The sequence below is a fragment of the Elephantulus edwardii genome, unplaced genomic scaffold (assembly GCF_000299155.1).
Source record: "Elephantulus edwardii isolate Elephantulus edwardi_28Jun2011 unplaced genomic scaffold, EleEdw1.0 scaffold00151, whole genome shotgun sequence".
In the NCBI taxonomy this organism is placed as follows: Eukaryota; Metazoa; Chordata; class Mammalia; order Macroscelidea; family Macroscelididae; genus Elephantulus; species Elephantulus edwardii.
Genome location: NW_006399901.1, coordinates 2,543,859 through 2,556,896, shown reverse-complemented (window position 1 = coordinate 2,556,896; position 13,038 = coordinate 2,543,859). Strand labels below are relative to the sequence as shown.

Below are 13,038 nucleotides of genomic sequence, written 5' to 3'. Positions count from 1 at the left end.
TCCCTCCTTCTTTCCCTCCCTCCTGCTACCCACATGTGTCCCCTTATTTTACAACTCAGTGTTAGAAAGGATGTTTATAAAAATGTTGCTAAAACAACTATTATCTGAATAGAAAAAACTGAAGCTTGATATGAAGCCTCATATCATATAAAAATAAGGATGGAATGTGAACGTAAATTTTGAAAGTTAAGCTAAATTACTGTATTCTTTTAATTTTGGGGGGGATTGTATGCTGCATCCATGGGCGTAAATTATGGATATAAATAAAATGAAATCCAGCCACACTAGATTAGTATGTCACTTAGTAAGTACCCAAATACAGCTTTATTCCCATTGAACACCTATGGTTTTAACAAACCGTCTATTTTTGATACCCACTTTAGCTTTGAAAGCAGTGACTTTTCACCTTGACTTTAAAGGTCACCAAAGAGAGTGCCCAGCAGACACCCTTCTGTCTTGCCTGACCTCAGCTCTTTTTAACTTTTCAGCACATTCAGGAGTGGTTCTTTCAGTGGAAGAGGTAGAAGCAGGGCTCAAGGGTTTGAAGGTGGACCAACAAGTAAAGAATTCAACTCCCTTCATGGCAGAACATTTAGAGGAGACCCTCAACGCTGTAACAAACAATCGGCAGCTGAAAAAAGATGGAGATATGACTGCGTTCAACAAGCTCGTGAGCACCATGAAGGCAAGCGGGACTCTGCCTTCGCAGCCCAGAGCCAGTGTAAGTGTGTGACAGCAAAACCCGATCTTTTCCCTTTTCCCTGCTTTTATACAGCTTGCCACCACAATAAGTAGATTTTTTAAAAAGGTATTCAGAGTAAGTTAGAATCTCTTTAGCAGCCGTTTGGTCCTCACTGGTTTTATTCTTTACTGTTACAAGAACAAGTAGACTGTTATGAGAACAGTATGAAAACTGAGAACATAGAAATAATTGTCTCAAATCATTGGGGTTTTTTTGTTGTTTCTTTTTTGTTGGTTTTTTTTTATGTGTGTACCGTCAAATTGGATCTGACTGGTACAGGAGGCGATTGTTCCTCCTTCTTCAGCAGAGCATCCGGTGGATTTGAACCACGCACCTCTGGGATTGCAGTACAGTTTCCTGCCACTAGGCCACCAGAGCTCGCCTCAAATCATTGTTTTAAACAAAATTAAAATATCCTTTATACCTATTTTATCCATTATTTACGTTCCTGTAACCTGCCATATTCCTACAGTAAAATCCCCTGCTCCTTATGCACGTGTGCACCTGCTCACGAATAACCAGGATTACAGGCAGTCGTTGTGATCATTCATAAAGCACCCAGGATGGATTCTCACGACAAATGCAGTCTGTTAATTTACTCATGGAAAAAACTGACTCCGGACTTTGGGACTTTTTACACCTAGAGTTCGGTTGTAGCGTGATTGTACATCAATAAAAGCACACCCTACACAGAGCAGTTACTGGAAAGGGGCTCTCGGTTCGTGGTACCTGCTTTAATACTGCCATTTTGTCACCTGTGATATTGCAGCAAACCCATCATGCAGTTTTGCCTACTTTGTTCCCCCCTCCCTTTTTTTGTTTTGTTACTTTCTTGTTTGGAAACATGTAAGTTTGCCTAAATATGAACAGCAGTAGCTTTTGAATCAACTGATTTCCCCCCCCCCTTTTCTTTTCTGTTTGGTCAGCAGTTAGGGATAAAGGTGCCAGCAAACCTAGGTCACACTGAGAGATGTCATCATTCCTGGCCTTTAGCTCCAGGAAAAACTCTAGACATCTAAAAATGGACATCTTAGTGCTGAAATAAATCTCGGACTTATTTTTAACTATCTGATCACTGATGTACTTGTCAATGGCTTTAGAGTCATTCCTGTACATAAAATACTTAGATACAAATTATATTAAATGAAGACCAGGTTACAAAATTGCACAATATCCTTCCTTTTATACTTCTGCATCTTGGTAACTGGATGTGGACCCAGTAGGCTGCATCTCTCTTTGTAAGTAAAGAAATGGAAAATGGAAATAATAAAATGGAAAGAAATGGAAACTAGCAGTTTGTTGCTTGGCACTTTTAGAAATTTTGCTCCAGGTAAGATCCCAGGCTTTTTATAATGGATTACTGACACCGTTACTGAAGAGTGACTGAAGCTTCTTTTCCTAGTTTTAAAAAATTATTATTCGTTCCTCTCCTCCCCCCAACTAGTCTTATAAAGCTTCTGTTTGTCCTACGTAGTTTCTAATTGTTAAGCGTGAGTAAGTACTTTAATGGAAATCCAAGTTCTTTATAAATTTACAATAAAATATCAATTAAGTGTTTTGTTTTGTTTTTTTTCAATGGGGGAAGCCGAATATAAAATTTAATATTACTAACAAACTAAATGCTACCTCCGGATAGGAGAGAGGCTGATACAAGCTGGAATTCACAATTAAGTGTTTTTATACTGGAATTTCAGTGTTCTATAGTATAGTTGAAACAATGAGAATCTAAACAACTTCTTATAGGGATGTTTGATGGAATCCCAGCTGTGCTAAGATTAGCATAAACTCAGTGTTACCTGCAAAAGCAGCAAGGAAAAGAATGCAATAAGCACACCACCAAGTGTTAGCCCAAAACACGGCTTGGTTGTTAGTAAAATCACAGTCTATTTCTGAAATAACTCTTTAATTTCTATTGCTGTTTGTATTTAGTATGCAATTTCTGATTTGCCTTTATTCATTTAGGTGTAATCCTACTATTTGAACTCTAAATTGGATAGGTTGGGTCATTCTGAACTCCCATTTCAAATGGAATTGTAAATTCTGTCTTCAGTAGATATAGAAGTCATGTAGTATAAAGTAGCCTATTTTTCTTAGATGAAATTATGACCCTTAAGGAGTTATTAAAATGATTTGCATTTTTTTTTAAAAAAAAAGCCAAACCTGTACTAGGTCCAGTTCTAACACCACAAGAAGACATTGTCATGCCCAAGGACCTTGCGTTTAGAAGGAAAACTCAAATAGAAAGCACTTCAGGCAGAACCGACTCGGCTGAGAGGTCCTGGGTGTGAGAGGCAGCACAAGGTGACTAGGAAATAGAACTCCTGGTGTGTTGAAAGAACAAAGACTAAAAGGATGGAATTTTGTTCTGCATATCACACCCATCTAGAAACAGCTTTGTTACGTTAAATCCACTGAAAATATAAAACTCAGGCAAAATTTTGCATCTTGCTTACTAGGTTATTTTAGTACCATCAGTCTGTAAATCTCACCAGAGATAATTTATAGCAAGTACTGCCCCAAATGAAAATCTGGAAATTACCAAATGGCCTGCTTATAATATGTTTCCCTATTACATTTTCTTTCTTACAATCACATTATTAGAAACTGCACAATGGCCTTGGGTTAGCTCATGAGAACAGACCTTGCCTGATTTTGATCAGGCGATCGTTGTACAAGTTGGTTTTTTTGTACCTAAGTCACTGGGGCAGGTGTACGCAAGTGGAACAAGTTGACCTCCAATAGTTTTCAATAACTGGAACATTCTGTTAAGTGTCAACTCTTTGTACTTTCTTATTGTCCCTAATTAATCGAGATGTTATGTGTTGAAGAAGGCGGTTAAAACACATTTTCCTTTGACTTTTATAGCGAAACCTTGAAAGCCATTTGATGTCTCCTGCTGAGATTCCAGGCCAGCCTGTGTCTAAGAACATCCTCCAGGTACTTCAGTCTCCCACCCAGGCCTCAGAGCCCTAACAGTGGGCTTTGAGCTGCCACTGTGTAGATCCAGGTTTGGGCCCAAGAGAATGACATTGCCTGGCAATCGAGAGTATGCTGCTGCCGCCTGGTGTATTCTCTGTCACCAGTGCTCTCAGTGGGGAGGGTGGCAGAAATGACTGGCCGTGTAAGCCCGTGATTTCTGGTTTGCACTTTCTCTATCAAGTCTATATCACAGCACTAATGTAAGGTGGTTGTTACTAGCTAAACATTCGGAGAAATGTGCGGACAGACATAACAGATCCTTCACTGGACCGTGAGGGCGACTTCTGTGCCTTCAAAGTCCATACATCAACCACTTCTCACTAGGAGGAAACTAGGTTTCATCACCTAACTGTGGCTTTTCTGCCCTTAGGAACTTCTGGGTCCACCTATCCAGAGACCGGCTTCTTCCAATCTTCTGAGTGGCCTTATGGGAAGCTTGGAGCCCACAGCATCTTTACTGGGCCAAAGAGCACCCTTGCCCCCCTTGTCACAGGTGTTTCAAACGCGAGCAGCCTCAGCAGACTATCTTCGCCCTAGGATATCATCACCAGTCGGTAAATACTCTTGTGCTTTCTCAAAGCCGCCTCCACTTGTCCCTACATCGGGAAAAACATTTTTTTTCATTGACATGCTTGTAGAGTATGTCCTTGGGGATAAACATTGAACTTTCTTTGGTGGGGTGCCAGCTACCTTCTAGTGAAGTGATTCATATTATAGATGCTCCCTCTTTGAGGTTGCATTAAAATGAGAACCTGCAGTTTAGTATTTCTGTATTGGGGTTTCAATCAAAAGTTAATTTGACTTCCCGAGATTGCTTTTGTTAGAGGGTAAGGGTAACAGCTATCTACCAAGCTAATGAAATTGGTAGACACTCAACTATGGATGGTTATGTAAACAAGTCTGTGATTAATTTACACCTTGGTGGCATATCAGTTAGATGTTTGACTGCTAACTGAAAGGTAAGCAGTTCAAAACCACTACCCACTATGAGGGGGGAAAAGATGAGACCGTTTGCTTCTGTAAAGATGTACAGCTTTAAAACCCTGTGAAACAAGAGTTCTCTTCTGCCCTATAGAATCACTAGGTCAGCATCAACTCAAAGGCTAGGAGGTGGATGTGGGGTTTTGGTGGCTTCTTTAGAATGTGACTCGAAGAAATAATTCCCAGAAAGCTGTGCTGGAACAGAATCGCCTAGATCATGTTGGGCCACTGGAGGCAGCTGGCCACTCAGATCCCTGCTGGTCACAAACAGCAGGTCACATACACCTGGTAACAGTGGTGTGGTGATGGTGGATCACTGAGCAGAAAAGTCCTGTCTCCCAGTTACAGGGCTCCACTCAAAAGCAAAGCTTAGTGGGGAAGATGAATAGCTCGCAGTTAGGGATATTCAGTGCTCTGGCTGAGGTCCGTATAGCTCATGCCTCCGGAGAGAGGTGTAGTAAAGCCAGCACACCTTAGTGACTGCCCCTCATGGGAAGACATGCACCAATAACATTAACTTTCCCGACAGGCTTCTCATCGGGGCCACAGCAGCTTCTGGGAGACCCGTTCCAAGGCATGCACAAGCCCATGAGCCCCATCACAGCCCAGGTCAGTCCAAGCTCACTCTCAAGTTTAGCTTGTGGCTTGCTTTTCAGCCACCTCCTCCTTGCCTATGGGATGGAGAATTGCTACGGTGCTTCGGAATGGTTCTGAATGAATTCAGATCCTGAGGCTTGGCGTGTTGCTGAGCAGCTAATGCAGTATTTCTGCAGTTAAGATCCTGCTCAGTGAGTGGCAGGCTGCACAGTTACTGGAGTTTGAGTGTCAGTGATTTTCTGAGCGGCTGCTTAGCCATACCTTTGTGAGAGGTGCTGAGGGAACGGCCATTCATTCTTTGCTCATCCACCTCTGTCTCTTCAGCAGATGAGCCAGCTGGAGCTGCAGCAGGCCGCTTTGGAGGGGCTGGCCTTGCCACCTGACCTTGCAATGCAGACAGCTAACTTCTACCAGCCTGACTTCGGCAAACCACAGGTGGATAGAACCAGAGATGGATTCAGAAACAGGTAATTCAACTGATACTCCCCATGCTGGGTTCAGCAAAGGTGTTTTTCTTAAATGAGTGGGCTTTCGTCTAATACTGCTTTGTGTGTTCATCTCCTGTGCTGGATATGGTGGACAATCTCATCCTGCCAGTAAAAGATGTGATAAAGGAGTGAACCACGTGAATTCTACTGCAGGGCCCCAGCTTTGCAACTTATCACTGTTTTGGCTGCAGTCTGCCTTTTGATCACATGGAAGGAGCAAACAGAATTTAAAACTATATGATGTAGGGAGCTCTGGTGGCCTAGAGGCAAGAAGCTGCACTGCAATCCCAAAGGCGCATGATTTGAATCCACCAGATGCTCCACTGGAGAAGGAGGGGCAATCTCTTGTGCCAGTTGGATCGCATTCAATGGTACACAACCAAAAAAACCAAATGATATGATGTCAAAAACTATGCTGCATCCTCTCACCCCTGCAACAATAGCAAAGTTTAACAGAGCAATAAACAACAAATGCTGGTGATGATGTGGAGAGATTGGAACCCTTACTCACTGCTAATGGGAGTGTAAAATGATGCAACCACTTTGGAAGGTGGTTTGGCACTTTCTCAAAAAGTTGGAAATAGAAATAGCATTTGACCCAGCAATTCCACTACTAGAAATAGAAATACACCCTTAAGAAACCAGAGCTAGGGGAGCTCTGGTGGCCTAGTGGCAAGAAGCTGCACTGCAATCCCAGAGGCGCATGGTTCAAATCCACTAGATGCTCTGCCGGGGAAGGAGGGACAATCTCCTCCTTTGCCAGTCAGATCCAGTTTGACGGTACACACACACACACACACACACACACACTAAAAAAAAAAACAGAGCTGCCACTCAAGCACATATATGCACATCCATGTTTATTGCTGCATTGTTCACAATAGCAAAGAGATGGAAGCAGCCCAGGTCCCCATGAACAACAGATCAATGGATAGAAAAACGATTGCATAGTCACACAATGGAATTGTTTTGGAAGGGTTTTTATAGATGGCACAAGGTTCAGCATTACAGCAACCCCAGGTTATGAGGGGATAAATAATGAACACTGCATTGGAACAGATGAAGGAAAGAACTGTTTAAAAGGAATATATAATTATGCATTATTTGTATAAGAACAGTTAAGAATGAGAGGTACATAGCAAAGTGGACTGGGGAGGGAGGAAATTATGCAACAATGAATGGAAAAACATCCAACTTTTAACTTTTGTTAAAATCACAATAAAATTATTCTTTAAAAACCCAAACTATGATTTCTGCAGCCAGTTAAGGGTTTTTATAGATGACAGAGGCTCCTTAATGGCAGTTAACACGTGTGAGAAGATGGAAAACAAAAGTCCCCTTTGTTTTCCCTTAGGCTTCATGGTGAGTGATCAGGCTGTTTCTTGATGGAGATGGATTTGCTGATCCGTTAACAAGTAGATTTTTAACATCATTCACTTATTCTTTTTGTTGTGACAAGTAGTAAAATGAACTATACATTGAAGAGAAAGTTGGAAGCGATTGAAGTATTGTGTTCTAACTGCACAGCTAAACAGAGAAGTGGCCTACAACAAGTGTGACACATAACACCAACCTCTTGTACCCACCCAGGAGCCCTCCTGGGGCTCTGCTCAAGCCATATTCCTTTCCTCTCCCAGACAGGACCCTGAGCCAGCCTTCGGAGCACCAGGGAATTACCACTTTTTTCAGTTTTGCCACCCAGATGTGCATCTCTGAAAACTACAGTTCTGTCCATACTTTGCGCTTTGTAATTAAGAAGCATTTTAGTGTTGATGATTTTTCAGATTGCCATGTCAGTACCACAGTCAGTGTCTTGCTCCCGCAGGTTCCAGTGTTGACAAGTTGAGAAGTTACCTTCCTGACCCTTGTTCCTGGGTTGTGTAGACCTGGGGGAACTCATGATACAAGTCTGTCTCTTTATATCTGGTGTCGTGTCCTGTTACTGTTATGTGACCTCGAGTCAGAATCAACTCACAGCTGACTCTCCAGCAGGTTGTCAGAGGCTGTCGTTATTCACACAAGAGATTTGTCCATCTTTCTTCCACAGAGCAGCAGGTGGATTTGAACCACCTGCTTTTGGTTTGGAATTGCAACTCCTTACCACTAGGCCACCAGAGCTCCTTGCACTATCCTAGTGGCCTAAAATAGCTTTTCCTTTCTAATGGACAGTAGGGAGCTCCAGTGGGGAGTGGTGGGGATTGCAGCATGGAACCTGCACCTAAAATAGCCTGCGCTCTTGGATCTCTTCTAATTTGAACCACAGCACATCAGGTCTGCACTAGGCACTGACCTAGCTGGTGTTGGAAAAGAGTCTGTGCACCCTGCTGCCGGCTGGTACACCCCCCTGAGTAATCTAGCCATTCCTACGGTCTTCCCAAGCCTATCCCTGCTCCTTCTACCTGCAGCACCATGCTCCACCTTGGAGCTCCTTGTCCTCACCCCCAGCTTAGACTGTAGCCTTTCTCTGTAAAACTTTCCAAGAGTTGTAAGAATATCCCGTCATTCCTCAGCCCGTAGCCTTCCCCTTGCTCCTATGGTTTGCCTTGGGTTAGTAGGTATTTCCCGTCCTGGATTGAGGGCTGGAACTGCTTCTTTAAGTCTCTGCCACCTCTCAGAGTTTAGCACATGCCTTTGCATATATTTGAATATGTGGAAGAGTGAATTGGAGCTAAAAAAGTTGAATTCCAGCGAGCTCTGGTGGCCAAGTGGCAAGAAGCTGTACTGCAATTCCAGAAGTGCGTGGTTCAAATCCACCAGATGCTCTACTGGAGAAGGAGGGGCAATCTCCTCCTGTACCTGTCAGATCTAATTTGAAGGTACACACACAAAATAATTAAAAAGAAAAAAAAAAGTTGAATTCCTAGGTTGCTACTGAGCACCATCTAGTTTGAATTTGGTGCTCACCCTGGTCTTTGGTTTCATTTCAGGCAGCAGCGAGTGGCCAAGTCGCCAGCACCCGTGCATCAAGGGAATTCCTCTTCGCCTGCTCCCTCAGCCTCCATCACAAGCATGGTGAGTGATTTCTGTGAATGACCTTAGGTTGCTCCCTGCTTGCTTGTACCCCAAATGTCCCTTCCACAGAAGTAACTGAGTTCATGATCCTCTCTCACACCTGCCTTTCTTTGAAAACTTCCCCTTGCAGGACAGTCTGTTAGGAGGCTAATGAAGCCTGGTATTAGGGAATGTGTTCAAGAGGCAGAGAGTGTGGGCAGAGGGCACTCAAGTTCAGTTAGTAGGTTCAAACAAACGAATAGATGCTTTGGCAGAAGGACGAGGGTGAAGAAGAGGAAATGAGGCTAGAAGGCTGACTGATTAGCTCATGAGTCCAGGAGAGCATGCTGGTGACAGTCACACTCATCTCTGTAAGAGACTTGCTGGGGCTGAAGGGTTTGAGAGAAAGTGTCAGCATGTCAGATTTTAAAACTATCTTGTGCTTCAGCACTGTGGTTAAAAAGTTTCACTCTCCTGCATGCCTTTAGCATCAGGTTGAGGCTGTTAAAACAGGTGGAACTTTGCGTTTCAAGACCCTTACTGGGTCTTCTCCCCTATCCACCTTGCTTTTCTGCTCATAATTCATACCCTGTCTTCTGTCATCAAGGACTGGGTGTAATTTAGTTGGGAGGGGAGATAAAGCACATGCCTAATACACATCTAAGTGGTTCTAGACAGAGAAGAGTTGGGAAGTGCCCCTAAAGGATGAGTCACAGAGGCTTCCAGGAAGTTCACATACTTGAGCACTTTCACTTGTAAAAGGTGCTCTCTCATTTGTGCAGCACATTGTGTGCACTGGTTGATGTGTCCACTGACTTAATAGAAATTTCCTAGTAGCCAAGGTAGGAAGGGAAACATTAGGATTATGGAGTATGTTAGATTCTGGAGTTCATCTCTGGAACATCCTTTCCCAAATGTCCTAATGCTGGGCTGTGCGAGCAGATTCCACCACCGTCAGACACAGGCCAGCTGAAGCTTTGTGCTTTGCTACCTTTTTTGATTCATGTAACCTGCAGGCCTTATTCTCTACCCCATGCTTTGTTCCTTCAGTGCTGGCCTTCACTGGCCCCTGCCACCGTGTAGCCAATATGAAGACTCCACCGTGTTGAGCAGCTTTGCCAGTTAATCCTGGGTTAATGAGGGAGAGGCACTCAGAGGTTGTGTTAACACTTGTTTTTTTCTGCAGCTTTCTCCTTCCTTCACCCCTACCTCAGTGATTCGTAAGATGTACGAGAGCAAAGAGAAAAGCAAGGAGGAGCCGGCACCTGGCAAAGCTTCTCTTGGTGACAGGAAAGAGGACACGCAGAAGGCCAGTGAAGGTGGGTGGTGTTTGAGGTGCATTGTCAGGTGTGAGGGCAAGAACGCAGGCCTGATGTGACTCTCAGCAGAGCCCCCGATCCGTGTCTGACTGTGGGATGAAATCCTAACCAATATCCTAGTGTGATATGAACACTAGACAAAGAGAATAAGCTTTACTTTAAAGCCTTTAAAATCCTTGCATTATTTGGCAAGTTAATAAAGTATAAGCAGTCTTTTTCCTAAAAGATGCCCTCCAGTCTGTGGAGGTAAGTATGCAACAAGATTTGGATACTGTGTACAGGAATTGTCTCTTGAACAGATGCAGCAAATCTCTGAGAGGTTCTGAGGAGTCACACTTGGGCGTGGTGACACTGACCTGCCAGGCCTGGTCACAGATATGGTAGAATCACGTGAGAGCTTTTCCCTATGTGGTCGCTTCTTAAAAAGGAAATCCTTTTTAAGGATTTCGCTTCCTCCACAGACTCTAGTTTGCTGTTGAAATTCCTATTGATGATTTCTATCACTTAACTCATTTGCTTTCCTCCGTAGGCTAAAAGGCACTTAATTCATAGTAGCTGACAAATCCAAGTTGTGGCTCTGTGGCAGATTAGGATGCCCCTGTTGAGTTAGAGGCCTGAGGGCAGGCTCACTGATCCACACCTATTCCTGGGTTAGAGACTTGGCCTTTTACCACTTTAGAGTGTATTGTTTTCCAGAATACACCAAAAAAAACCTTTGTTTCAAGCAAAGCTGGAAGACCAGAAAACTTGGGCCTTTTCCCAAGCATCTTTTAACTGCCCAGAACCTCATTAACAGTCAGGATCTCCTTATCATTCTGGCCTCTTTATGGTTAAGGATGAACCCTAGTATACTGATCTCTGAACTTGCTGAAGGGAGTTCTTTTTTTTTTTTAAAAAAAAAAAATTTTATTGTGTGTGTGTGTGTACCGTCATATCGGATCTGACTGGTATAGGAAGAGATTGCCCCTCCTTCTCCAGTAGAGCCTCTGGTGGATTTGAACCACATACTTCTGGGATTGCGGTGCAGCTTCTTGCCACTAGGCCACCAGAACTCCCTTGAAGGGAGTTCTTACAAATAAGAATTGAGCTTTTTTAGAAATGTGATTTACTGTTCCCTTTGGGGAGGTGCAAGTATCTCGGAGAGGTTTGCCTGTAATACTGGAATATTCTCTTTGGATTCTTACAGAGACCCTCCTGTCATCCAACTCTGTGTCCAATGCCGATCAAGATTCCTCGCCCACTACACATCCCAAACTCTCAACGCTGCAGCGGTCTTCCTGTTCTATGTCCATGTCCCAAACCAACCGTTACACCAAAGAACAAGATTATCGCCCTAAAATGACTGGGAGAAAAACACCCACGTTGGCTTCCCCAGTTCCAGGAGCACCTTTTCTCCGCCCTGTCCACCAAGTCCCCCTTGTCCCTCATGTACTGATTGTGCGGCCTCCACACCAGCTTCACCCAGGACTGGTCCAGAGGATGCTGACCCAGGGAGTACACCCTCAGCATCTGCCAAGTTTGCTTCAAGCTGGTGAGTTCCTGGCCTGGGTCTGTGGGCCTGGTGTGCTGACACTGCCACCAGTGAAGTGCTGTACTGTGGGGGGTGCTCCCAGCTAGTGGGCAGGGGTTCTAATCCACCCTGTCCCTTAGTCCATTAAGATTAAAAATCTACCTCAAGGGGAGCTCTGGTGGCCTAGAGCTGCAGCTGCAATCCCAGAGCCTCACGGTTTGAATCCACCAGATGCTCTGCCGGGGAAGGAGGGACAATCTCCTCCTGTACCAGTCGGATCTGATTTGACGGTACACGCACACAAAAATAATAAAATAAAAAATCTACCTCAAACATCTTTTGTAAACTTCCAGATTAGCCGAACTATAAAGCAAACGCTTAAAAATGTCTCGGAAGATTAATACTAAGCAGTTTAACGTCTCTACTCAACAGGTGTGCTTCCTCCTGGGATGGACCTGACTCATTTACAGGGACTGTCCGGCCCGATCCTGGGCCAGCCCTTCTACCCCTTGCCTGCTGCTGGTCACCCTCTCCTAAACCCCCGTCCTGGGACACCTCTGCACCTGGCAGTGATGCAGCAGCAGCTCCAGCGCTCAGGTAGGCTCAGCAAAGGCCCGGGAGGCTTGAAGCCGGCGGGGGAGTGCCAGGGAGGGGGGTGGATTGACGCTGAGGAATTCTCATCCTTTAACTCCACAAGATGGTACATTTTACCAAGATGCTTGAGTTCCGTATGTAACCAGTGGACAGTCTGAAATAAGCCCGCTCAGTGAATCTGGTATTAACTCACCCTGTAAGGATAGTAGGAGAGGCAGGCATGGACTAGTTCTGCCACGTGGCTCTCAGGGAGGAGGCCGACTCCTCCATACACGGATGTTGATAAATGGGAAATGCCGTCTCCCCAGTGGTTAGTATTTTGTGATGTGGGTACTTACTATGTCCTGTTGTTGATTGCCTTCGAGGTGAGTACAACTCATAGCGGACCCTGTGAACAAAAGGCCTGAAGCCCCTCTACAACTATCGACATTTATCAATGTTCATAGTTTCCAGACTGGAGGCTCTTAAATAACTCGTGACAACACTGGTTGGCACCAGTGAAGGGCTGTACTGTGGGCAGGTTTCCTAATTGGGGTCCGTGGTTCCATCCAGTCAATCCTAGCACATACGGACTCAAACTGACTGGCTTCTGAATACCTCTTAAGTACTAACCATCTTGGTTGTGTCGGTATTTTGCCGTTTCCAAAGAAACTGCACTAAATCCTCGAGACTTCCTATGGGGGCTAGAATAGAACCACTATCCGCCTCAAGCTGAGTGGTGATAAAAACCTTTTTTATCCCCCAGTTCTGCATCCTCCAGGTTCAGGTTCTCAGACAGCGGCTGTCAATGTCCCAATGACGCCCCAGAATGTGCCCAGCCGGTCAGGCCTGCCGCAC

General features: G+C 44.5%; 1 protein-coding gene across 1 annotated transcript in view; it reads left to right on the top strand.

Annotated features, from left to right (window-relative positions):
• Positions 1-13,038, top strand: part of EIF4ENIF1 (eukaryotic translation initiation factor 4E nuclear import factor 1) — a 60,129-nt gene that overhangs the window by 46,149 nt on the left and 942 nt on the right. The window contains exons 9-18 of the mRNA XM_006894887.1: positions 489-721; positions 3,608-3,679; positions 4,092-4,275; positions 5,232-5,311; positions 5,627-5,766; positions 8,715-8,799; positions 9,965-10,097; positions 11,284-11,628; positions 12,040-12,204; positions 12,947-13,034. Coding sequence (XP_006894949.1) covers positions 489-721; positions 3,608-3,679; positions 4,092-4,275; positions 5,232-5,311; positions 5,627-5,766; positions 8,715-8,799; positions 9,965-10,097; positions 11,284-11,628; positions 12,040-12,204; positions 12,947-13,034 — 1,525 coding nt within the window. The remainder of the gene's footprint in view (positions 1-488; positions 722-3,607; positions 3,680-4,091; positions 4,276-5,231; positions 5,312-5,626; positions 5,767-8,714; positions 8,800-9,964; positions 10,098-11,283; positions 11,629-12,039; positions 12,205-12,946; positions 13,035-13,038) is intronic.